The sequence below is a fragment of the Carassius gibelio genome, chromosome B17 (assembly GCF_023724105.1).
Source record: "Carassius gibelio isolate Cgi1373 ecotype wild population from Czech Republic chromosome B17, carGib1.2-hapl.c, whole genome shotgun sequence".
NCBI classification, from domain to species: domain Eukaryota; kingdom Metazoa; phylum Chordata; class Actinopteri; order Cypriniformes; family Cyprinidae; genus Carassius; species Carassius gibelio.
In genome coordinates, this window is record NC_068412.1 from 24854631 (window position 1) to 24878979 (window position 24349).

Here is a 24349-nt window from a genome sequence, read left to right on the forward strand (position 1 = left end):
TTTTGAATACATTTTGAAATGGTGAGACTGGGAGGCAAATTTAAGAAAGTAATAGATGGGATATATGCAGAAAATAAATACGTAAGGATAAAAAATCAATGGCTATAAGAGGAATTTACAGCAGGCTTTCACAGCCATTGAGCTGAAATGAGTGTGAAACGTGTTTTCAGCATGCATTATAGAATCAGAATATAGATCATACATTACATTGTGCTCAGGGGGTATAAGTAATATCCTTTTCATACTGGCCTAATGAAGTGTTTAATAAGAATGAAAACCTTGGCGTGCCTATCTGACAGGATGATCCATAAAGTATGGATAGGGAAACGGATGAGAACTTTAACTGGGAATAACATGGTACGTTCTGAAATAATGAACACTTAAGGCATGAATCTGTAATTGTCTTTCCATTACATTTGGATGTGCAATATCTAGATCGACTCCTGTGAGAGTTTAATCATTTACATACAGAATTTCAAGGAACCTTTGACTTCTCCAATAATCGCAGTTGAACTGATGCTCTCTTAGTTAATTGCTGCTCCCGTGTGGCCATCAGTGAAAACAACCACAGAAATGGTGTAAAACTAATAATTCTTCTCAAAGGAAATCTTTAAATCTTTTTGTTGGGCCGTGGCATCATATTTCATGACTGTAATGCAATTAGATATTTGACACAAAAGCCCAAACTCTCACTTGTGGGACACGTAATAGTCGCGCTCTGTTAAAGGAATATTTCCATCCTCGTGTCGATCAAAGCCTGTATGGAAAAGAACAGCTCAGTGATGATACAAAACCTCTGTGTCTCGCAGAAAAAAGCAAGTCATGCAGTTTGGAATGACATGAGGGTGAGAAAACGATGACAGTGTTTTCAACTCTTCCTTTAACAACACACAGTCAGTTTCCGTGTCCTTTGAGACTCGCAGGATGCTGACTTGAAAGGCAAGAGTGACAGAAAGAAGGTTTCCAGTTTCCAAAATCTGAACACTGCAGGCCAGCTGGGACCACGAAGCCAGTTTTATTAGAAACAAAACATACAATACTGCTAGAAATGGCTCATAAATATCAGAGCTACAGATAGAAAGGCAGCTTACAAATTCCGCAAGTCTGTGTTTGGAATGGGGCATTCAACCCAGCGCTGCAACACAACCCATCAACGCAACGAGACGAGAGACACGCACAGGGTCTAAAAATAAGCCATTGTTCTGAGCTGTTGGCTAGAGGCGGCATTCAAGCTCTCATGCTTAATTGGCTACAATGACACTGCTTTCACCTTCCTCGACTAGGCAAACAAAAGTATCTGCTGCAGGTGTGCTGAAACCAGCGAGTTTCCTCCCTCCGTTCAACACAAGTCTCATTCCAGAGCTTCGTACACGTAAACATCAGATTCGTAGCAATAGTTCATGTTGTTTCAAACCCATATGCTGGCAAATAGCTTTTGAAGAATAGTGGTTTTTGCCATAGGAAAAAAAGCACAATAAAGGTAAATCAATATGACTTTTGAATTACATTCCAGGTTTTCTGAGGCCATACAATAGCTTTGCACAAGGAAATTTAAGATTTCATGTCTAGAACATTCAAAAATGGTGCACAGAAGCAATTGACAACAAATAGCATTGGCTTATTGCTTAATTTAACCAAGATTACATAGGTCAGTGAATATTAATGTTATTAATGCATTAATGTTATCCTTTACTTTTGAATAATGGATATTAATGATCTTCAATATTACTTTTGCTCTCCGATTACATAGTACTTGAAACTCTTCGATAATCAAATAAGAGGAAATCAAAAATAGTAGATAAAAGCAATTTGTATAGCAAACTACTGCAATGCATTTATTTTTTTTAACGTGGGCTAGGCAGTGATTAATGACTAAACAACTGAAATGACTGAAAGCTTATATTGCTTCAAAAGACTTGCATATATGGACTATTCTTGTCTAGATGATTCTTCAAAAAATTCAGTTTTATGTTCAGGTACCAAAAAAAAATTAAAAAAAAAAAAAAAATCAGCATTTGGGTTTGAAATAGCACGAGTACATTATAGATGAATTGTATTTTTTTTTGTTTTTGACTATTTCTTTAACCATGTAGCTCACATCCCCAAGTTCGATTCATTCTGATTGAAACAGTAACAAATGTCTTGTCCTGATGTATACTCAACATGCAGTCTTTACCGTTTTTGTCATAATTAAACATTCAAGAATGACACTTCCCTTCACGATTGACCCAATCTCTCTTTTAAAAAATCTAGCCTCAATATATGCATGATATAAATGGGGAAAACTGAGGGCAGTGCCAATGTGACCCCACTGGCTGTGTGTTACTGATTGCCGAGAGGAGGATCTTAGGCAGCGCTGGACACTGCCAGCTTTTTCAGATGATCCATAAACACCTGAAGACTCACGTCGTCTGTCAGAATGGGTGCGCCAGACTCCTACACAAAGACAGGAAGTGTGATTCAGTCAGCGGCAGTGTGGGTTAAACAATATTAGAACAAGCCGAGACATGTTTATATTGTTGTATAAAAACGGCTCGTCACTGTGGACTAATCAATATTCCTTGCATAGGAAATGTGTTTGTGTTGGTGAGATATAGGCGCTTACCTGACCCCATGCATACATGTTGTTGTGAGTCTGAGAAGGATTCACTTTGGAGAGAAGGAAACGTGCCTGGAGGGGGGCAGAAAATAAATCTCAGTAAAAATTCTGACCCTAAAAACAGTTCATATGGTGTATTAATATGCAGAACAGCAGCCATGTCTCAATGACCCATAACAGTCATTTATTCACAAGCGCCATTTAAAAATCTCTAAGGGCGAATTTCTCAGGCGTAGAAATTGACTGAAGAGCTGTCAGAACAACTGTTTTCAAAGTAGCACCTTCCATATGAGCGGTTATTAATCAAGGCTTGAGAAAATGGAGGTGGCTTTTTGAAAGCAATTTATAAATATTTGCACTTACTAATGCAAAATTACTGATTCAAACACCTGTCGTTGCCAAGGTGCCTCAAACCAGCTATTTTTTTATTTTATAAAATGGACAGGTCTGGCTGTAAAAACCTACAGTTTACAGTGTAAATCCAGTTACTAGACCGGTCAATTGTTTTAAGTGGCATTTGCTCACCATAAACGCATATAAGAGCGAGATAATTAAGCAAGGAAAAGAAAAATATTAAAATATAAATTTTCAGCTCATCATCATTCAATCGTACTATACATACACACACACATACACACACACACACACACACACACACACACACACTGTGATCAGCTGACATCCCTATTCAAGAGCCAAGTGCACTTTAATGTTGGCTGCAACACACAGAATGATCTTTGATTTGTTATGCTGCTTGGCAAGCATAAAACCTCAGCTAGGCTAATGTACAATATTATTTGCCAGAAGATTTGCTTGTGTTTTTTTATTATCATTAAAATAATCAGTTGAACTGTTTGTTGAAAATTGCTATCTTATATATATATATAACTGCTTTTGCCATTCCATTGAGAAAAACAAAACCAAAGAGATATAATCCAACATGGCACTGATTTTTTCCAGAATTAAGAGAGTTCCGTTCCAAAACTTGAGCTGACACCGAGCTGCCTACCTAGACAGCAATTTATTTAAGGCATCACTGGAGCTTTCCCAATATTAAGGCTATGCCAAAAAAGTAGGCAGAAACATTGTGCTGACAAATCTGACATTGGTAGAGCAATCCAAACCCTGAGATGAGTAAAAAGTGCAATCCAAAAGTCAATAAAAATATCTGTTATAAATATTTTTTTAATTATTGACAAAAAGCTTTTATCTATTTTACCAAATTCTGTGCTTATACGAATATCTCTTAGCAACATTCTAATTTCAGATTATATTGGAATCAACTGTAAATCAAGTCTCTGATGCATTTCAATTGAGTAGTCCAGAGATGCTGATTATAAAGCGATCCAAATCAGTCACTTATCAGGCTCTATTTCTGTTAAATGTTAACACATTACATATAAGGTTTACCAAATAACTTTTCATTGAACAGTTCTTAAAAGAACCATTTTTTCTAAGTGTGAACAGCATTTTAATAATCTAAAGAACCCTTTTTCCACTATGTAGAACTTTCTGTGCAAATGAAAGCTTCCATGCTAAAGGTTCTTCATGGAACCATCACTGCCAACAAGGAAACTTTATTTTTAAGTGTATGAAGTGTATGAAATCAGTTAGATTTTTTCCCAATGTCAGTTTTTTATTTTTATTTTTATTTTCGTTTTTTTACATTTTTTTATAATTAGATAAAAATTTTATTAAATTAATCAAACAAATTGAAATCATGATACTTACAATTTCAAAATAACAATTTATTAAAAGTTAATTCCCTATTAAATGTTTTTTCTCCCCTAAAATTGAGTTTTATTTTTTACTAGATTCTGTTTTCCATTAATTTTCTTGATTGTATTTTAATAGTTTCATACAATTTTCATATTCAAAAGCATCTTTAATTAATTGATTTTATTTAAAAAAATATATCGATTTTATTAATTTTATTTTTTCAGAAATACTGTGTAGTATATTTAAATTTTTCTGCTAAAATTCTGGTAAACAATTTTTCTGATAAATATTCCTTTGAAAATAACCTTTTAATAGCAACTTTTAATGTGACTATCGTTACATTAAGAAATATTTCAGTCACAGATTCTTCAAGTTTGTACATGACAAGTTTTTCTCAAAAGAAACTAAAACGCTGATGGAGTGACTCTCTGAGCAGTTCTAGAGATGTTTGTGTGTTCATGTACTCATAAAATGAGGTGGCAGAGGATCCCTGTGAGCATCATGCGTGCCTTAGTATGCGTGTAGTAAATGAAACCATGCTTTGCATCATTCATTCACACAGAGACATGCAGAACACGCAGGATTCATATTTAGTATTTCTGTGGCTTAATGTGCACAGACACAAGTCCATAGCATTAAGTTTAAGTGTACTGAACTGCTTTTTGATTTATTCATCCAAAATGTGACAACTTGCATGACATTCAGCGTTATACAATAAATTATGTTTTTATGACTGGATTCTGTGTTTTCTTCATCACAGAAATCACAGCGCCCTATGTATGTGAAAGCTTTTTGGACAGAGCTCGTATTGCAGAACACCTAGTGGCGTATTGCTTTATTTAACTCAGGTCAGTGAATATTAATGACCTTTTTACTTCTGAATAATGAATATTGATGACCTTTAATATTACTTGTAACCACAATTAATCAGTGTAACCCGTTTAGTTTAGTGTGAGTGCCTCATAATGATTGGCGTCCTCTGTACCTGACTGCCGCCGTGCTCCGTGTCGATGTAGCGTGGCATGGGGAAACGATTGTGCAGAAGCTCTTGGGCGTCATCCACAGGAGCCTGAAGCAGGTGGCGGAAGTTCTCATACTCCGGCATATCCTGGTACCCGGCTTTACGCCACTGAGACACAGTCTACATGAGGCAAAACACCATGCTTCTGTCAGAAGTCATCCAACAAGGTGCCAAATCTGAAAATCCATCTTGTTTACTAGCACTAGTAAATGTGACTGAGAGAACACCTCACTCAGTTGGTTTAAAATTTCACTTCATTAGCATGTACTTCAGCGAGACACCTACAAGTGTTTCATCAGAAACTGTCTCTCCTCTGAAATGCAGCCAAGTTTCAACTTGTTTCACCGCAAAACTGGCTCTGATTTCATTTGCACAAATTACTGAACAGTTCAGACCGAGACCAAGAAAGCAGACTGCATTCTTAATTATTGAAGAGATGAAAAAGACTTGGCTTCAAACTAACGTCTACCCAGTCACATGGGAAAACAAACCGCTGTGCAATCGTTTTGATTTTCACATCTTACCTCTCCGTGGTAAATCACAATCTGGAAGAAGGTGTCCATGAGGAGGATGCGGTCAGGCAAGATACTGCTACTGTCCAGCAACACGGGCTACAACAACAGGAAACAAAGCCTATTATTAGACTGTCACTGTCAATTAGATGCTTTGATAAACATCTTTCCTAGAACTTCCCCCTTCTGGTCCCAATGTCTGGGGAAAACAGTAAGTGACATAAAGCCCTCCATTAAAAGCAGATTAGAAATACACACATGTCAGTTTGAGTTGTGCGTTGTATCATCGCCCTGATGTTGTTTAACTCACTGCTAATGTAGAACATACAGTCCAGGCCATCTGAACATCATGTAGAGTTCATAGTACAACATTTGCTTCTTGCATTTAAAAATAATTGTGTGCTAATATGTGCAACCTTTATGCAAATGGTAACGTGTCTTCACTGATAAAAAATTATTTTGTGGTCAAGTAAATACAGAAAAACAAATGTAATTTCTACATTAAAAAATTTGTTTCAGACAAGAATTAAAAAGAAAAGAAAAGAAGAAAAAAAAAACAGTAAAGAAGGCCTACACACTTCCAAATGACAACAAACTTATATTTAGATCATGGAAATAAAGTTTCAAAATATTAGATAACTTAAAAAAACTTGAATAAATAGTCAATAAACATTTTCTAACAAAAACTGCAAAATAACAAGTAGAAAAAGAGAAAAATGCACCCAGATTTTTCCCTGTAAATGACTAGCAATCAGATGTCTGAATGCACAAAGGCACAGATCCCCAAGCAAGGCAATATCTGCAGATAAAACTTTTTTTTCTGTAAAAGCGTTTTTTTAATTTTACAAAACGTTATGTAACCTGCAAAAGACACGGGCGCAAGATGAATGTAAAAAACACAGTGACATTCATTTAAGGAAATATAATGGGTCACCAAAAATGATCTATATATATAGTCAATATATTTATAATTAAGACAGACCTGACTTAAGCTTGTAAAAGTTAACGTTTGAACTTATATTGTACTTCTTTGTTATTTTTACAAAGATTGTTTAAGTAAATATCAAAGTCATGATCCCGTTTGTTCCCACCATGAATTTGGATATTAATAATGAATAAGGCTAATTTTAAGGCTGTGTTTATTTGGGTAAAAACTCTATTTATTAGAAATGATATCTTAAAAAGAATAAGGAGCTGTCTACTTGCTTATGTACATGCTTGTAAGAGAACCACATGCTCTAATGGATTTTTTTTTCATTGCTACAGTTTGTTGCTTGAGTAGAGTTTACAAACCCTGGCTAGCTGAAATGTATTTCAGTATTGCAGGGCAAACTTAAAATAATTACTGGTAAGCAGAAATCATCAAACTCTGAGTGAACACGTTAACTGTAAATATTTCCTTTGCTAATTTTACTTAATTAGTCAAGTTGATTTTACTTAATTCCATACTTACATTTTACTTAATATGCATACAAAAACTTGCAAAATAAAAAGTACATTTTACTTATTTTTTTTCCAGCGTTTGCAAAAAAGTTTAAAGACAACAATAATATGAGCTTGAACGAAAATGAGAACAAAAAGATCACAGCACACTAATTAAACAGAACACTGTTTAATCTGTTGAGTCTGGGGACATCAGGTGCACAATCATCATGACACTGCATTGCACATTCAACCAGAGTCATGACACGTGATTGACTTTGGTCAATACTGATATTTCACTTTCTATACACTGCCTTTCAAACGTTTGGGTGGTCAGTAATTTTTTCTATGAAATGAGTTATTTTGCAAGGAATGCATTTAAATGATTAATTGTAGAAAATGTATAATTAAACAGAATGCCTTTCGTTTCACCATTTCACAACAACGTTAAGCAGCACAGCTGTTAAGAATAATAAATAACCGAATAATAGGGGTGTAACGATTCACTTGTTTTCTCGATGCATCGATTACGAACCCTGACGATTCAAATGCATCAATGTTGAAACATAATTTTTGAATCGTGAATCGCCGATCTCAGACAGTAATCGATTCAAAACGCTAAGAATCGAATGAATCGCGATTTCTAAAGCAATTCAATGTTTTCAAAATATATACACATTCAATTACTACACGCAAGAATTAATGGAGACCTTGAACAGTGTTCATGCCTCTAATCTGTCCTTCACGCGCTCCACTGTTTACCGCCCGAGACTGTAACAGGATTGTGCTCGCGCTCCGTTCGTCTCTGACGCAGCTGACGTGCGATCTATAGGACTCGTGGCCAGTAGCCTAATACTAAAGTGAAGTAGTTTTACTTTTCTGTAGTTTGTCAATGGCTCCCTGCATCTTACCGACGGCGTTACCTGAGCAGTCTTGCAGGCTTTATCTGCAGCTAAACGGAATAAAAGAGAATAAACTGATGAAACGTAAAAAAAACACAATGAATAAAATTTATGAATAATTGACTAATTGACATATCATTTATTACAGTACAGAAACTATAAAGTATAATTTCTACCTTATTCTGTGCAGAAAATTTAAATAATTGCTAATTAAATGTAGCCTAGTATATAAAACAATCATAAACTTGCCATTAGGAAAAAATTATCCATTACAAATGATTGATTATTGTCCAGCAGTGTATTTGATTTCTTACAGCTAATTAAAAGTAATAAAAAGAAGAGAATTCTTTGTAAAAAAAAATTAAAATAATAATTATGATATTATAGGCTGGCTAAATAAAATTATTGTATTTGACATTGCTGTCACTTCTGAAATGATGGCTGTGACCCTGGTGTGACAAAATGTTAGCTTATACATAATACTCTTAAAAGCTCTTTTTTAAAAATCTTGCCTTACATACATTTTTATGTATGCCATGTCGTATCAATAAACTAGTATTTAACAATGGACAAAAGGTTTTTTTCTTTTTTTTTTTTAACCTATGGTTCTCTAACCATAAGGGCTACTGTAATTTGCCCCCTGAATAAGCATTTAAAGAATTTAGGGGAAACATTTAAATAATCCTGTGAATGTACTAAAAGAATGCAGAATCGAATCGAATTTAATTGTGAATTGAACCGTTCTAAATTTGCAAAAATCATTCTTGAATCGAATCGAAAAACCTATTAATCGTGAATCGAATCGCTGCCTTCCCAAACATTCACAGCCCTACCAAATAAGCATATTAGAATAATTTTTGAAAGATCATGTGACACTAAGGACTGGATTAATGATGCTGAAAATTTCAGCTTTTCCATCATAAAAATAAATAAAATTTTAAAATATGTTAAATATATTTTAAATACAGGCATGGCTAAAAAGGTTTATATACATCATATATTCATTCGTTTCTAACATTTTGAAGAAAATTGAAGTTGTGTGTTGAAAATCATGCATGAAACTTCCATCTATAAAGTCCATCAATGATCCATCAAATCAAGCAAATATTAAATGTGCAGTGGGAGAAGGTTTGCATGTTTACCTCTGGTGGCCCGTTGAACGAATATGCATACAGGATGGGCTGAACCATTATCAGAGACTGGGTCAGGTCCTGTCTCATGAATTGGTGTCTGTAATAGGTGCTTTCATCAGGACTGTTGTTGAACACTTGCAGGAAAGGAGACCTCCTCAGATGGAACATAAACTGCCAAAGACAATGTCAAGATCTCATTTTCACTTAGCTGTAAAGCGAGATTCAGTGTAGTCTCAGAGCGTGAGACAAAAAGAACATACCTGAGGATACAATGAGAATGTCTCAGAGAAACGGAATGAGTTTGGATCATCTTTATGATAATCTCCAAATTTCTGGCACTGCAAATGAAAGATAAGAAAATTATTGTGCATCCCTAATACTAAAGTACTGATTATACCAAGCAAGTCCGAGCTGAAAGAAGAAGTGCTGAAAGACTCACCAAGCGGATGAGCTGTCGGTCCAGCCAGCGCAGAACATCTGGGCCCTCCTCCGTCTCTGCCCTATAGACGGCCAGGCGGGCCATGAGGATGGCAGCGGCCTCCTGGTCAAAAGATGCAGCGATGCTCTGGATCTGAGTCTGTGCATCAGCCCAGCTGAAGAGGAGGATGTGAAGAACATGTTATAGCATAGTGACCTTCGAACACAAGCTTCTGCATCATCGGTCTGACTCACACTGATTCATCCTCACGTCTACATGGTAAAAAATAAATCTAAAAGGTATATTTAAAGCGACAGAACAGAAAAGAGTCAGAGCTCAGTAATGTTTCAGATACTTAAAACACTTTTAGTTTGCTTGAAAGCTACAAGCAGTGCATTAGTCTTTGTCCAAGACTAAATATTCGCTTACGATGCACATTGATTCTGACAAACAAATGTAATGTTAAAAGTGGAATCTTTTGATGTCTCCTTCAAGCTGTCATGGAAGCTGTACATGGACGTATGGAGAATAACAAATGGATGATGTACAAAGATGATGTCCAAACTTGAACATTTATGAAAGGACAATCTACAAGAAGAACCATCTACAAGGTTTTTTTCCCCCCATAGTTTCTCTTGCCAAGTATACTATTACTCAAATTTATAGTGAACAAAGTGGACACTTTGTGGACTTTATTGTTTTTTGTGTCTCAGTGACATTTGGGGTGACATTTAGGGTTGAACAGAACAGCAGAACAGAAATCCTAATGTAAAAAAGCATTACGCTTGGTAAGATGTTTTTGAAAGCAGTCTCTTGTGCTCACAAAGGCTGCATTTATTTGACCAAAAAAATAATTTAAAATAACTATTCTGTCTTTTTATTTATTTTAAAATGTAATTTATTCCTGTGATGCAAAGCAGTATTTTCAGCATCATTACTCCAGTCTTCAGCGTCACATGATCCTTCAGAAATCATTCTAATATGCTGATTTACTGCTCAAATATTTCTTCTTATTATCAATGTTGAAAACACTCACTTCCTTGCAATCGTGGTCACTCTGATGCGCCTCTGCCCGCTAGAATGCTGGTACTGTGTTACGTACTGTATGGCTCCACGTCCACCCTGAGGGATAGGAGCGTTGTGCTGAGGAAAAAGAAAAAGAAAAGAAAAGAAAATTTGCACCAGTAAGCAAGAATTGGAGACAAATGGAGATGTTTTGGAAGCATTAGCAAAGCAAAAGTGTCCCACTCAAGAAGTCTACTGTAAAAAAAAAAATAATAATCTTCAATATTCCACACTTTTCAATGTTTAAAAAGGCTATAATGTTCACAAAGGCTGCATTTATTTGATTAAAAACAGATATAAAATGTTCTGAATTGTATTTTAAATTAAAATAAAATGTATCCGTGTAATGCCAAATGTTTATATGACGATTCTGCCTTTCTCACAATTCTGACATTATTTCTAAGAATATCTCATTTATATCTTACAATTCAGAATTGTGAACTGCAAAGTTGCATTATTTCATTTGCTCTCCAGTGGATCCTCTGTAGTGAATGGGTGCCATCAGAAAGAGAATCCAAACAGGTGATAAAGTCAGTATTGTGAGATATAAATTCGCAATTCTTAGAAATTAAGTCAGAATTGTAAGATATAAAATTGAAACCAAAGTAAAACCAAAAAAAGGAATTGCGAGATTTAAAAAAATAAATACAAATAAAATAAATAAATCGCAATTACCTTGTTTTATGTTTTTACACAGTGCAGAAATGGTCTTTCATAGAAACTAACTGCAACTGTGAAGTAATTAGTAAGTTTTGATATTTATATTTGACTACAAAGTATTGCAAATATGGCTCGTGCAATACCACCAAAAAACCTGCAATCTAAAATCAGTTTAATGCCTGTAAGAAACGACACGTGTAACAGGTTATAACTGTTATAACTAGAAGGAAGGTTTAAGCTCTGGGTAAAGGCACCGAAGCCTTAATTAATGATTAGGGCTTAAACCGCATTAGGGTCATGCTTTCTTGCCAATTATACTAAAAAAACACTCGAGCATGAAATGGCTCATAAAGTCGGCAGCAGCCGCAACAGAGAGGATATTGAATCTCAGGCGTCGTGTTTGCAGAGCAGTGCAGCTCCAGCCTCCCAGTGCGCCCTATGTCCACAGAAACGTACTCTTTAAATGTTAGATGCTTTATTTACCTCGCTACATATGATTGTAGCTGTTCACATAGTTTTGCCTCTCAAGGCAGCATGTTTGCCATTTTGGAACCGGCTGAGGCAGGTGCTGATAGTAGAGGTGGAGGGGGGTTTGACTAACGCTCCCCAAAGAGATCAGTGCATGGTGAACTGCAGTTGATCCTCTACTCCTGAAGATCAGCATGAGGTACACTCCTCCCATAAAGCAACACCTTCCCAGGTGGTTTGGCACAGATAACGTGACCTCCTCTTACCACATCTTCCAGTGTGATCTCTGTCGTTGAATGAGCATTTGTGTTCTTCTTCGTAAATGTCTGCATTTGAACACACATGTAAACATGCAGTGGACGGCGGTGGTTTATGCAGCATTGATGATCGGTTCCAGTATCTGCTCCGTGTTGGGGAACTTGGTATTATTGTTGGTGGTGTTACTCAATCGGAGTTTGCAAACGGACACCTGGGGTCTCACTTTGAGCTTCTGCCTATGTGATCTGGCATTGGGCATCTCCACTATTCCTTTTGGTGTCCATAACAGCCTTTTTCAAGTCAAGAGCTACCCTAGTAAGAGTGCCACCTGCAAGGGAAGCGCCTTTCTGTTTTTGTTGCTCCAGCTCGCCTCAATCCATTCTCTCACCTGGGCGACAGTCGACAAGTTCACGGAGATCTGCTTCGCCCTCAGCTATCCTGTGATCTTCACAGCATATAGGGCCAAAATCATCCTCGCAATAGTATGGGTCTACAGCATCCTCACCGCAGCTCTGCCACTCTTTGGTTTTGGTAGTTACGTCTACAGCGAGACAAAGTTCCTCTGTGTTCCCAACTTCAAGCCGTCCAGCATCGCCTTCAACATGCTCTTCATGGTGGTGGGAATCATCATTCCCGTTGTACTGATGTGCTCCATGTATGGATATATAGTGCATATAGCCAGGAACCAGGTGCGACGAGGGACGTTTGTTTGCAACGAAGACCATTGTTTCTACGTGCCAGCCAGTAGTTACTTCAAAAGCTCCATAGTAATGGTGACCACCACAGGTAAGTGTAATTAAACATGGGGGCATAAATCAGCTTTATTGTGTTTGATTTGCCACATTGTTTTGGATTTTCAATAAGTGATTATCTTTCTGACATCACTTGATTAGGTACAATAATTTTTCCTTGACATATGGACACTTACTTGCTGCTTAATACAAACACAGAACACCACCAGAATCCACATACTGTATATGATCAATATCTGGGGTTGGGAAGATTTAAAAAAAATGTTTTTTAAAAGTTTATGCTCAACGTCTAATTTTATTTGATCAAATATACTGTAAAAAAAAATTTTATTTGATTATATTTTAAAAAGCAATTTATTCCTGTAATCAACCTGAATTTTCAGCATCATTACTCCAGTCTTAAGCGTCACATGATCCTTCAGAAGTCATTATAATATGCTCAGTTACGGCTCAAGAAACATTTCTTAGAATTATGAATGTCACGGTCTAATATTTTTGTGGAAACCATAATACATTTTTATGGTTTCTTAGATAAATACAAATTTCAAAAGAACAGCATTTATTTTAAATATAATTATTTTGTATTAAATTATATTTACAGTCACTTTTGGTCAATTTAGTGCATCCTTGCTAAATAAAAGCATTTCTTACCCTAAACTTTTGAATAATAGTGTACAATAATACTATAACAATTATAGATTGCAGTACCCTCTGAAAGTATAGAATATACTCAGTTTTAAAGACAAAATTTTCTCTCTATTTAATCATTTTGTGACTTAATTACTGCACCAATGACAAACAAATAAAATAAAAATAAAATACACCAAGTCCGAAGTTCAGACACTTCATTTAACTCCATTTATGTTTCTCACGACCTTAAAACTATTACAGACTTCATCTTAAATGTTTCAGATTAGTTTTGCAGACAAAAATAAAATATGTATGAATTTAATAATAATAATAATAAAAAAAACTAATTTATTTAATGGACGACTTGGACTGGAGAGGAAGGAAAAGCAACAAACAGGTATCCAGCATACTACTGCAGTGCTGTTTAAAAGCAACTCACATTGTACCTCATGAAGTTGGTGTGCAGAGCTGGAATCTATACAAAGAATTTATAAGATAAGAGAACACTATTTCCATATTTTTGCTATTTCCATTTGTTCTATTTCAAAGTTTTCTTTTCTTCTCCATTGTGGAAATAATAAAGAATGAGCAAGTGTGTCCAAACTTTTGACATAAATCAGAAAATGTACAGAATAAAATTAATGAGAGAGTTAGTGAGATTACAATGGCTCGAGATTTCAGTTTGTGTGCATATGTAGACTATCCCACAGAATACCAAATGTAACTGCAAAATTAATTGCCCTGGATTAATTGTGAATTAACTCAATGCAATTAATTCAATTTAAAATCTTTGTCTTTAGATTATGGAGAAACTAATTAGCGAAATACATCACAAATGCAACACGACCTCCAGACAGTTCAAGTCAATATTCCTCTTGCGCTAATGAAATAAGCTTGTCCAATAAATCATTAACCACGTCATGTGATTTGTGCGTGTTGTTGACAGTGTGCCTGCTCGTTTGCTGGCTGCCATACATCGTTATCTGCTTCTATGAGACACTGACGGGAAAAGAGAGCCCGCAGCCTGCCTCGGCTGTTGCCACATGGCTTGTACTCTTCACTTCAGCTCTTAACCCATGGATCAACTCCATGACTCAAACGTAAGTGCACCAGTTTCATTCTTATAATGTTTATCATGTGGCATTAGGGGAAAGAGGCAAGTATGTCTCTTATGAAGCAAATAGGGCTGGGCTGAATGACAGCATTTTCATATAGCAACAGAAACAGATCTCCTATATCATTTAATATGTACATCACTGTATTATTGTCACACTCTGGTGTAATAAAATTCACTAATTAAAACATCTAAAAAAAAAAATGCATTCTATTTAGCAAGGGTACATCAATTGACCAAAAAAACTCTTTAAAATAAAATAAATGCTATTCAAATTTCTATTCAACAAAAAAATTATCATGGTTCCACCAAAAATATTACACAGCAGCACAACAGTTTTCAGCATCAATAACAAGAAATATTTAAAATGTTAACAAATTTAAATAGAAAAATATTGGTTTAAAATTGTAACAATATTTCACAACATTATCGTTGTATAAAATAAATACAGCTTTAAAACATCTCTTAGTGCTTTAAAAAGTATTTTTTTTAAAACGTATTATATTGTAATATATATAATTACTGTAAATATAAGATCCAGCAGCCCATCCTTAATCTCATGAAGGAAGACAGGAAGATCCATAACACATTCTCCCTGTAATCATTGAGAGACATTACCTTTTTTTATTGTTTATTAAGACTTTCCTGGCCTTTTAACTATCAGATGTGGCAGCCCACATTAATACCAGTCACATTCAATAATGTTTCGTAAATAAATTGTGGCAGGAATCGAATGTGGAGCAGGATTGGAAAAGGAAAGTGGAGGTAAAAACTCATATGGCCAATTTGGGCCACATCTAGAAAGAGAAGATGGAGTGGCTATGAATCATGGTATTGATATGTGTTTGTCTTTTAGATTCTTAGAGCTTGCAAGTATGTGGGAGGTTTACCATGACCTTGTTTGTATCTCTCAGGAGGTACAGAGCAGCACTGCGCAAAACCCTGAATAAAATCCAGCAGATGTTTGAGTATCCTCGTAAAAACTCCCAGTGCACGACCATACAGCCACGCCGCGAGAGCAACAGCTTCTCCTCGCCAGCTCCCAGTGTACCTCCGGCACTACAAACAAACAACCAACCTCAGCAAGAACTCACGCTGGTTTGAGCGCGACCCTCACTGACCTTTGGTGGTTTCAATAGCATAGAAATAATCATGACTTAAGGAAGCGTCTGCAGCATCGCTTCACCCCAGAACAAGAGGACACTGGGTTGGCGGAGCTAACCAGAAGCAATTTCGCTGCTTATGATGTAAACAGACTTCATGCAGAAAGAAAAAACCTTGTGATATTCTACAGTAAACGCATCTTGAAGATAGAAGAGAAAAAAGGACTTTTGCTTCAGAATTTGTATTGTTTTCTTTTGTGACTTGAACACAAACAATGATTCATTTTTTTTTCTAAATGAATGCTTTCTCTAAAATGTTCAGCATCTGAAACTGCCAATCACAGTTCAATTGCTTTCAGGAACTGCATCCATGATGGCGCAATCTGAACTGACGCATTTCACAAGCTACATAAAACAAATAAATTAAAGCTCACACCAAACTCTAAAATGATTATTCACTGTACAGTAACTGTGTAAGCCCTCAAACACTATACGAATATTTCACCAAAATAAAAAAAAAATTAGCAAAAAAATGTAAACACTCAACTCATTCAAAATGAAGATGAATTGTTTCATATTTTCATATTTGGAGAAATTCCACTTGCTCACCAATGGATCCTCTGCAGTGAATGGGTGCCACCAAAATCAGAGTTCAAATAGCTGATAAAAACACAAACACTAGTCAAAATGTTTTGTCAAGATTTTTTTTTTCTTGGAGAAAGCATTATTATGGAATTACATTTTAGCAAGAATCAAAATTTGGAACATTTTAAAGATGCATTTAATTCTTACAAACATGCAGCTTTTCACTTCACTAGATGTTATTTGATGTACTGGAGTGGGGATGTTTATATCACCTGTTTAGATTCTCTTTCTGACGGCACCCATTCACTACAGAGGATCCACTGGAGAGCAAATGAAGTAATGCTAAATTTCTCTAAATCTGATGAACAAACAAGCTGATCTACAAGTAAAATGTTTCTTTTTTTGGTGAACTATTCCTTTAAAACCATACATACTCAGAACAACAAAATAAAAATAAAATGAGTAACTTTGAAGACAAGACTTGCACCAAATTATTCTCTGTAATAAATATTTCACGTCCTGTTCCTCCATATACCGTGCAGTATTTGGAATAATTTATTTACAATTCTATCTTTTGAGAATCACTAAAATATATAAAAGGTTAAAAACTACTGCAGTGAAGTAATGCTTTAAATTGAAATGCAGTTTAAAATAACAATATATAATTTCATGTATGAGGAAAGTTTGCCCTCTAGTGGACCACCTGCATTTAAGACGGAAATCTACAAGCAATCCAACTCCATGAATCAACAGCCACAGTATCTGAGACTTTTGTAATGCTCCGAGGCCAAGTTTTGCTTCACAGTAATACAAAAATACAATTTTGGGACAAGCCAAAATTATTTTCTGTAGTAATCCAAAACCATCCGTCATAATGCCTGCTTCTAAACATGTATGTCAAGGACTACTGTAAGGAAATCCAACAATCAATTCTTATGTACCTGATTCACAACCTCAAAGTAGAATGCAAGAGTGGTGTTTGGATCCAGTCCACAAATTTTCCACTGACTTGTTCCACCAGTTCCTATTTCCTACAAGCAGAAGTCAAAATGAATGTCAATATGTTGTCCACACTGCCAGGAAAAACACTGAACCTAAGAGAAAATGTATAGCCTATTTGATTTAAGATAGAGAAGTACTTACGTTTTCTGACACACAGGGACCTTTGGCATTCAGGGAGACACACGGGCCGATTGCTCCAGAAATCTTTATCTCTCTTGAAGTCTGAAATAAAAGTTTGTTAAGTTTATAAAGTAAGCCATTTAAAGCACAATTAAATAATGCAATAATTAAACCAGAAAAGACAACAGAACAATGACATAAAAAGAAAAGCAAGCCACCTTAATCTCAAGAGTCCCTGCTAACGCCATCTTAAAGGAGCCCTGCACGTCCTTCGTGAAAACTCTCTGGAAGGTTTGCTTGAATAGGGATGTGTTGAAAGAGTCCGCCATGACCATATAACCCCTGTCATTTACACAAAATCATAAAGATGTACTGTTGAAGACAATGCAAAGACATTGCAAGTTTACAATCAGTATAAAATTCATTTATAAAATCAGCATAATGGCAAACATTATGGTAAACATTCACACATTTCTGAATAAGTGTTTTCTCATACTGAAAATCTTGGGGATAGTATGTCTAGAATTATGTTTCCTGACTCTCAACATGTTTTAATATGCACCAGAGGCCCCTCAAATCTCTTGGCACGAAATGTCAATATGCTGAAACACAATTTAAAAAGAAAATTGAAAAGCTTTTTTTGACTCACTCACCCTGTATGGTTGGTGCAGCACTTCATTTCCAGTAATCCTGTCTGATCCAGAGCGCATGCATAAATATCAATGATGTGTCCATTGGCAGCAGCACGGTTGGCCAAGGCTTCATAGTGCTACAAGGGAATGAAGTACTATTTTAAATGTGTACAGAAACACCAACTTTAAACAGAATAGGAATAGCTGATAGAAATGCATGGCATTATCAAAACAAAGGTCATAGGTTCGATTCCTAGGGAAAGTAAGATCTGATAAAACGTCTACCTTGAATGCACTTTGGCTAAATGTGTGGTCAAATGCATAAACATAGATGTAACCTCAAATCCGGTAAGAATTAGGATAATCAGCTTTTGCGGACCAGCTGATTGCCAGTTTTCACACATAATGCCGTATGAAAAAAAATATACAGTTGTTTTCCCAGAAAATAACACTCTGGTATTACTGTTCTGCTCTGAAATGTCAGTTGAAAATGCAAAGGTCAGTTCAATTGTGAACATACCAATGCACCTCTATGACCCATCACTCACCAGTACAGCTTCAAGATACTCAATCTTTCTGAAACCACTGGTATCACCAATATGTGGCTACTTCTACCAAGCCAATCATACAGACGACAAATACAGGAAGACTCACTTTAGTGCCTTTCTTCATGAACTTGGCGTTGTCTTTCTCGATGTCGTGCCAGGATCTAATAGGCGTTTTCAGTTCATCTCCTACCACCATACCTGGACCCTGAGTGGCGGGCCCACCGATGAAAGCCATGATGCGAGCGCCAGTGTTAGGGAAAGTGCACTACACGAGGACAGGAAACAATAAATAAGCACAAAGCTTTGGACACACAAATTAATTCATGCATTCTATGATATCAAAAACCTTTAGAGCCAAACGCTTAAAGCTAGAGGTCGGCATTGAATCTGGCAGCGCAAAAAAAATCTAGTCTGATCCCACGGTCCCTGAATTCCCAAATTAAATGTGGCAGTATCAGCAACTCTGGTGTAATCTGAAACGGAGTGGTTGTTCTTACTATGTATCCCGTTCCTGATGTTTATTCAGAACAGCTTATCTGTACTTTATTCTTATTGACTGCAGGTACAGCCTGCACTCGGACTGTTATGCACAAGCTGCACACACATTTTCTGCATCACACGTTTTATTTGCGGGGTCTGAGGGCAATATGTGCATAACGATGCTCAGAGCAGGCTGTACCGCTAGTAAATATACGGCCCTCAGACAGAACAAGCAGGCTGTCGATGAGTGACAGAGCAGAATAAAGATGGAGTAAAGGGTGGATGTGCTGTCCTTGAAGGATGTTAAACTGGGTTTTGTTTATATTGTGCTTAGCCTATAATTTGAAATGACAAATGTCGTATTTATTGCTTTTCTCTGCGACACTTTTCCTACCATGTTAACAGAAAAATGTCAAACCAATTTAGTTTTTTGTAGAAACAGATAATAGGTTATTTTTTTCCCTCTCTGCGACACTTTCTTATTGTGTTGTAAGTGTTAAAACAAATTGTATACTAACAATACAAATAAAAATAAGAAATAAAATTTTTGTGCAACATTTTACATTTTCTCTGACACTTGTTGCATTCGACTTGTTGCATACTGTGTTGCATAAAATATTAAACAAATTGTGTCTTAAGAGAATTAATAGAAATTCATGTCAGTCAATAAATTCAAAAAGAATTGATTAACATACAATTTTGTGCAGACTACACTTTTATTTTTTATCCTATCGCTCTTTCTTTTACTAGTGAAAATCTAAATGTGAGATTATGGAAACGAGATCTAAATTTAGCGGGAACGGTCAGGTCGGTAGAAACTTCTTCAGTGCGGTTTAAAAAAAGCATCCCAGGATGCACTTCATTACGTTTAGTTTTTGAGCACATCTAGAATGTGCAAAACTACTTTGAAGAAACTATACATTTTGATCACAATAATATTCCCATATCTCTATCAGTGTTACTTCATTGATTTATTGCCTTCATTGTTCGTCTAAACAAAGCATGGAAAAAAATCCATGCCTAACCCTAACCCTAATGAAAAGACATGTCCAAACTCTTATTGTAAATATATAATTTAGTAACTGCAGCTGGTAGCAAAGCTGCCATCACAGCAGACCATGACTGAAGATAATAACATAAATCATGATAGTCACCTCTAACAGACCAACAGCAATGGAAAGAGCCACTCCGAGTGATCTCAGCGGTCGCTTTCCTTGAGTTACAGGCCAGGGGTCTCTCTGCAGCTCTCCCAGCAAATCTGTCAGATTCATATCTATCTTCTGTACTGGCTGCAGAAACCTGAGCACAGATAATCAGTGACCACCATAAATCACTTCATTCGTATAGGTTTGTTTAACTGGTTTCCCAAGATTTTTTCTCCACTACTGCCACCTAACACAGTTTTTGTTCCTTGTCAGTGTTGCCTTTGGCAATTACTGCATAATAAGAGAACAAAACTTGAAATCAATTCTTCTGCATGTGTTCTGTAAAGCTTCTTTATAACTGAATTAAATTTGGTAAATAATGGATGGATTTTGTAACTTGGACACTGTTATTATACTGAATTGAATCAACATTGAACTTGAGCTGAAAAATGACACTATTGTCTTCAGAGCTGCTTATAGATGAAATCGTTTTATAATTGACGAATTTTACAAATGAAATGACTTGAGTTGAACAAGGACACTAGAGCTGGTTTACAGCAGAATTTTAATTTGCCTCATATTTCATAAAGTTTGCATCATTGATTCTGTCATTACGAATTATCACTCTGAAGCTGCTTTGATACAATCTATAATGCATAGAGCAATATATAGATAAAACATACATGACTCGATAACTTAAAAATATCAGACTTTGATTATGCAAATTATTCGTTTATACAGTCTGAAGATTTACATTTGCAAAGCAGCTTTAAAAACACATTTAGCTCACCTGTTTGAAGGAGGAACCTGAGGCTGTTGTGGCCCTCGGCCGGCCTGTGCTGCAGCAGGTTTAGTTAACCCAAGCATCTCCTGTACACAAGATTTATCAAATAAAAATATTGTATATTAAGAGACATTTGTGCCGACTAGTTTATTCAAACACGTGTATCTTAAATGATCTTGAACTACCTGAAGCTGTTTAGCACTGAGGTCTTTGGTGCCCCTGAAGACGTAGCTCTTAGAGATGCCCTCACAGCCCAGCTCGTGAACCTGGACCATGCGTCCAAACGTAATGAGGCCCACCAGAGCAGTAGGAGGCAGCAGGCTGAGGGACATCTGCAGTGACTCCTTCAGCGCCTGCAGATCATCATCTTCCATGCATGTGTCCACCACATACAGGAAGTTCAGGGGCATCTGCGGACCACGCTACAGAAAAGAAACAGAATCAACGAATTGATGAAATTTAAGTGATCTTCATCTCAATCCTTATGATAGATCAGTAACTATTCCTTATGTATCCAGTTCTAGTGTTCAGTATGTATATGGCCATGAAAGGTTGATAATTAAAAGCTTTACCTGGACAACATATTCAATAGTGGAGAACTGTGGAAGAAGCTCAGCAGGTTGGTTGACCTCAGATATTCCAGCGTAAGTTGGTGGGAACTATGACAGGACATGGATATTGTTTTTGCCATTAATGCAATGCACTTTTATTGAGCCACAACCATTAACTGATAAAATCATAGTAAAAATAATCATAAAAAAAACGAATATGATAAGCAATTGATTTAACTTTTTTTTTTTATGGAAGGACATCTTTTGGACAGAAGCAATGCAACACCCGCCGACTGAACTTAAAAGATTAAAGACAATATTTAATATAACTCTGACTGGATTCGACTGAAAGAAGAAAGTCATCTACACCTAGGATGCCTCGGGGGTGAGTAAAACGCAGCCTAATTTTCTTTTTGGGGTGAACTAACCCTTTAAAGGCTCATTATAATGATTTAAATGGTTTATTAATAAATGTGCGATTAGTCGAAAAATGCTAAAAATGAACGAGAACTAGTCGACCAGAAGAATCTTTAGTCGAGAGCAGCCCTAGAAATGATTTTACCTGATTTCTCTGATAACAGAAGTTGCAAGCCCAGAGTTTTGCTCTGTAATCCACTTGACTGATTGGGTAAACAGGGGAAAAAAAGAACAAAAACAGAAGCAGAATAATATTAGGGCATCGCAAATAATGTATCCAGCTTTCATAATAAAGTGTTTATTTGGAAATTACCGCAATGGATAAGAAGTCGATCCTCCATCTGTGAACTCATTATGCTGTCTGCTCTGACTTAACAGACTTACCACAGAGGATTGAGCACAGCTCGGCACGTAGCACGGCTGCACAGCACCGGCTCGTACTGAATCGGGGGAAGATCCGGCCGCTCCTTCAGCGGGGTGAACAGGGAGGCCACAGGAACCACCATACGCGTGGCTTCCAGACGACTGGACGGCCAGACGTTCCAACTGAAACGGACGCCATCGCGGTCCTCGTTCTGCTGGATGAACTCCTGGAAGGTCGCCATAGCACCCTCTGGAAACTACCAGTTAAACAGGGTTTATGGATACGAGAAAGAAACGTACGCAGTGATGTATTCAAATACGACATGCAATCTGATCTGTGTATATAGGTCTGATTCATCGTTACCCTTTGGACACAGGGCAAACTATAACGTCACATCACACATCATTAAAAGCTGGAATGAGATAAGAGGTACAAGTTCAGAAAGCATCTATGATGCCAAAATGCTCTAGGTAGGTAGCTCACATAGTTTACAGTATCAGCTTATATTTCTATGCCTGATGGTGAATATGATGCCCAAAAATGCTGAAAAGGTTTTGGCTCATATACTAGAAATTTTCAAACCACGGACCACTTTCCTAAAATATAAAGGCAGCTATACATTTTCTTTTAGAAAGATAGAATTACAGCATGCTGAAAAAACATTTCAAAATATAAATATTGTTTTTTTTTGTCTACTTTTATTTAAATATTATTTGATGTAATTTGATATATTTGATGTCAAACATGCTTTCATACAGACTTCAAAGTAGTTTAGAGTGGATTATTTTATTACACTAATCTTTAAATATAAAATGTATTTATTTAATTCTTTATTATTGGTATTAATAATGTCATCAGTGTTATTCAATGCCAAACTATCTCATGGACCCCGGACCCAGTTTGAAAATCCCATGATTACAGATGAGCAGCAAAAATGCCACATGTGCAGATAAGAAGAATACAAACCTATGAAGTAGGAGACATATTAGAAACGATCAAGTTAGACGAATACAACACGTTTGGGGAAATATTAAGATACTAAATAAGTAAGCAATGCAACAGTCTACATTACCCAATTTTAATAAGTAGTAAAATAACTGTATTTCAACATTATTAGCTCATAACATTAATTCATTCATGGTAGCAAAAAATAAAACCGCGGTTATGCAGCCAGATATACAGCCAAAACCTACTTTGGTGAATAAGTTTAGTTTAGTTTTTTTTTTAGTTTCAAGTTACTTGAACTAACGTTTACGGATCCACAAGAGGCGTCAGCCCACCCTCCCAAATTAGCCACAGAATGCTAGTTCGATAGCTTAAGAAATGTAAATAATCTTACGTCAAAATGAAAACAACTTCAGAGCACTGCTTTATAACGACCGGATTCGATAAACATTTGAGTAAACAGCCCCAGCAATGACCTGCTTGATGTAACGTTAGATATGATGCTTCTAGTCAACCGACTTCAAGCTAAATGCTCTTTAAACTCGCGATTTCTCGCACTGCAGTCCATCAAACGCTTCACATCAATCACCATTAATCATCGGATCATAAGCGTAATATATTCGACCATCTGTTTGCAGATAGTAAGTGTTTAGACGTACCTGAAGCCTTGATTTAGTGTCTCCACAGAGACTCAGTAGTGACAGCGCGCTCACGGCTCGAGCGAGCTCCCGAACTGATGACGTAGAAGCTCAATATGGAGTCGGTGCCACGTCAAGAGCCCGATGTTCATTTTATAATTAATTTGAAGAGTTGAATTATACACTTTATTTTTTTATGTTATAAAAATAACATATTCATTATATTGGGTGAAAATTAAAAAACTATTTTTAATTTATGTAATTTAGGAGAAATAGATTTAAAGGAAACTTATCTAATAAACTTAAATTAAAATGTAAAAATTCATTAAAGAAATGCATTAATCATGCAGTGAATTCATTCT

At 36.2% G+C, this 24349-nt stretch overlaps 2 protein-coding genes across 3 annotated transcripts; one reads left to right on the forward strand and one right to left on the reverse strand.

The window, feature by feature from the left end:
• Positions 1–996: 996 nt before the first annotated feature.
• Positions 997–24125, reverse strand: sec23a (Sec23 homolog A, coat complex II component). Of its 2 annotated transcripts, none has more exons than XM_052580557.1 (20): positions 24009–24125; positions 22425–22660; positions 22186–22243; positions 21645–21731; positions 21258–21494; positions 21079–21158; positions 20298–20442; positions 18770–18928; positions 18137–18252; positions 17702–17825; positions 17505–17585; positions 17303–17392; positions 10763–10869; positions 9748–9901; positions 9569–9646; positions 9318–9479; positions 5864–5950; positions 5304–5459; positions 2606–2671; positions 997–2436 (listed from the first exon to the last, which is right to left on the reverse strand). In XM_052580557.1, the coding sequence occupies exons 2-20, from the start codon at positions 22643–22645 to the stop codon at positions 2347–2349; spliced, it is 2298 nt and encodes a 765-aa protein (XP_052436517.1). In that variant the 5' UTR covers positions 22646–22660; positions 24009–24125; the 3' UTR covers positions 997–2346. The 2 variants fall into 2 exon arrangements, with proteins under 2 accessions (XP_052436517.1, XP_052436518.1); XM_052580558.1 differs by lacking the exon at positions 24009–24125 and adding an exon at positions 22768–22811.
• On the forward strand, positions 11667–16891 carry LOC127976266 (adenosine receptor A3). The gene is made up of 3 exons (XM_052580559.1): positions 11667–12963; positions 14506–14659; positions 15588–16891. Exons 1-3 carry the CDS (start codon positions 12216–12218, stop codon positions 15775–15777), a joined length of 1092 nt encoding a protein of 363 aa, XP_052436519.1. The 5' UTR covers positions 11667–12215; the 3' UTR covers positions 15778–16891.
• Positions 24126–24349: the final 224 nt, after the last annotated feature.